This window comes from Cenococcum geophilum (assembly GCF_001692895.1).
Source record: "Cenococcum geophilum 1.58 unplaced genomic scaffold K441scaffold_7, whole genome shotgun sequence".
NCBI lineage: Eukaryota > Fungi > Ascomycota > Dothideomycetes > Gloniales > Gloniaceae > Cenococcum > Cenococcum geophilum.
Window position 1 is genome coordinate 1,193,596 of NW_027137565.1, and position 1,643 is coordinate 1,195,238.

The 1,643-nt window shown below is 37.5% G+C and overlaps 1 protein-coding gene across 1 annotated transcript; it reads left to right on the forward strand.

The window, feature by feature from the left end:
* Positions 1 to 517: 517 nt before the first annotated feature.
* On the forward strand, positions 518 to 682 carry K441DRAFT_738903 (uncharacterized protein; the record flags this gene model as incomplete). The annotated part of the gene is made up of 1 exon (XM_067654344.1): positions 518 to 682. A coding segment is annotated over one exon (165 nt), but the record flags the coding sequence as incomplete, so codon positions are not given.
* Between the last annotated feature and the right edge of the window lie 961 nt (positions 683 to 1,643).

A 1,643-nucleotide genomic window follows, 5' to 3' on the forward strand; every position in this document is an offset into this window, starting at 1 on the left:
TGAGGATCTATACGGAGGACGGCCCAGAAAGAGATTTCTCCTTCCTATTTGGGAAAAGCGCGGTTTTAAGCGCCAAGACCCCACCAAAATCAACTCAATCAGCTTGATTGAAGCTTTTAATACTAGTATATTGTCTATATAGCTTCCAAAACGTAGTGTTTTAGTGTCTAGCATTTACCTGATTGACCTCGTTCCACNGCACCTTATATTCTACAGGCTTTCGAGGTTTTCGAGGCCTTAATTGCCTCTGTTGTTCTTGGCTCTCTACCTGGCTCTCTACCTGGCTCTCTACCCGTTTAATTACCTAATTACGATCGTTTCTTTGGGGTCTCAAGTTATAGAGCTGTCGATCTACAATTAAGCCAAAGCCTTAAGTGTTTTGACGTCGATTTGGAACAACTAAATTAGCTGATTTTTGCCACTCTTCCTTAGTGATCTCCTCAATTTCCTTACGGCTCTGCATAGGTAGGAAGAATTATAGATAGGCGTCAGGTAGACTACAGTGATTTCGTAATATCTCGTAGCCTGTTTTAAGCACCTTAACGATTATAGAGAGCTTATAATTGGCTTCCTTACGGAGCTACTTCCGGCTTCGCTGCTTTTTATCTACTCCCTCTCTATAATTATTGCCTCCTTTAAATTCTATAATCTTCTTAATATAGCAAGGTATCCTCTTAATCCACTGCTAAATTTACTACTGCTTAAGATCTTGCTAAGCTCTAAGCTAAGCCTTCTCTACAGCTGCGCGAGAGGTAAGTAGGCCTCTTTTTGTAGTAATCCGTTTTAGGTAGCCCTAGCAGGGCTTAATTATATTTAGATTAGGCAAATTACCTAGCTAAAGAAGACGCTGAATCTCGTAAGCGTTAAAGTAGGTTTAGTAAATCTTTGTAATATAAGCAGTAGCCTTGTCTTCCTATATAATCGTATTAGGATTTAAGTATATAAGACTCTAGGTAAACGGAAGGAGCTTTAGTATTAAAATATTTATTAAATATTGCCACTAGTTAATTCCACCTCCATCTAATTAAGTTAAAGCTCTGTATAACGCCGTAAACTTCTATTTAGTAGGAGCGCCGCCTATTCGCCTCTTATAGCGTAGTTCGTATAGGCTCCTTTTAGCAGCTTAATTCTTCTTTTAGGCCTTATGTACCTCTAGCTCTAGAGCTTAATTCCAGATCTTAATAATAGCTTTTAATTTATTAGATTTCTTCTTTATTTAGGGCTTCTAAATATAGTAAGGGCCTTTAAAGTCGTATATAAAGCAACCCCAAAACATAAACTTAGAGTACCCCTTCCACCGCTCTTGTACGTAGCTACGTACGTAGGCCTTATTTAATTATCGCTATACTTAATAGCCCCCTTAACGGTGGCCTAAAACAATACTTATCTTATCTAACTAAATTATAGCCTTCCAATCTTCTAGCGTCTAATAATAATAAGCTAGTGTAAATCTATATCGTTTATTCTTTATAGCTGTAGTTAATCCAGGCTTCCTTATTAGCTTTATTTTACGGAAGCCGTACTTTTTAAGTATAATTTAAATGGACGCTGCAGAGATACCTATTTCGCGTGCGATTTTTTTACTACTTTTTTTACGCCCGTAATAATCGTATATAACGGTGTTAACGACTCTCTGCTTAATA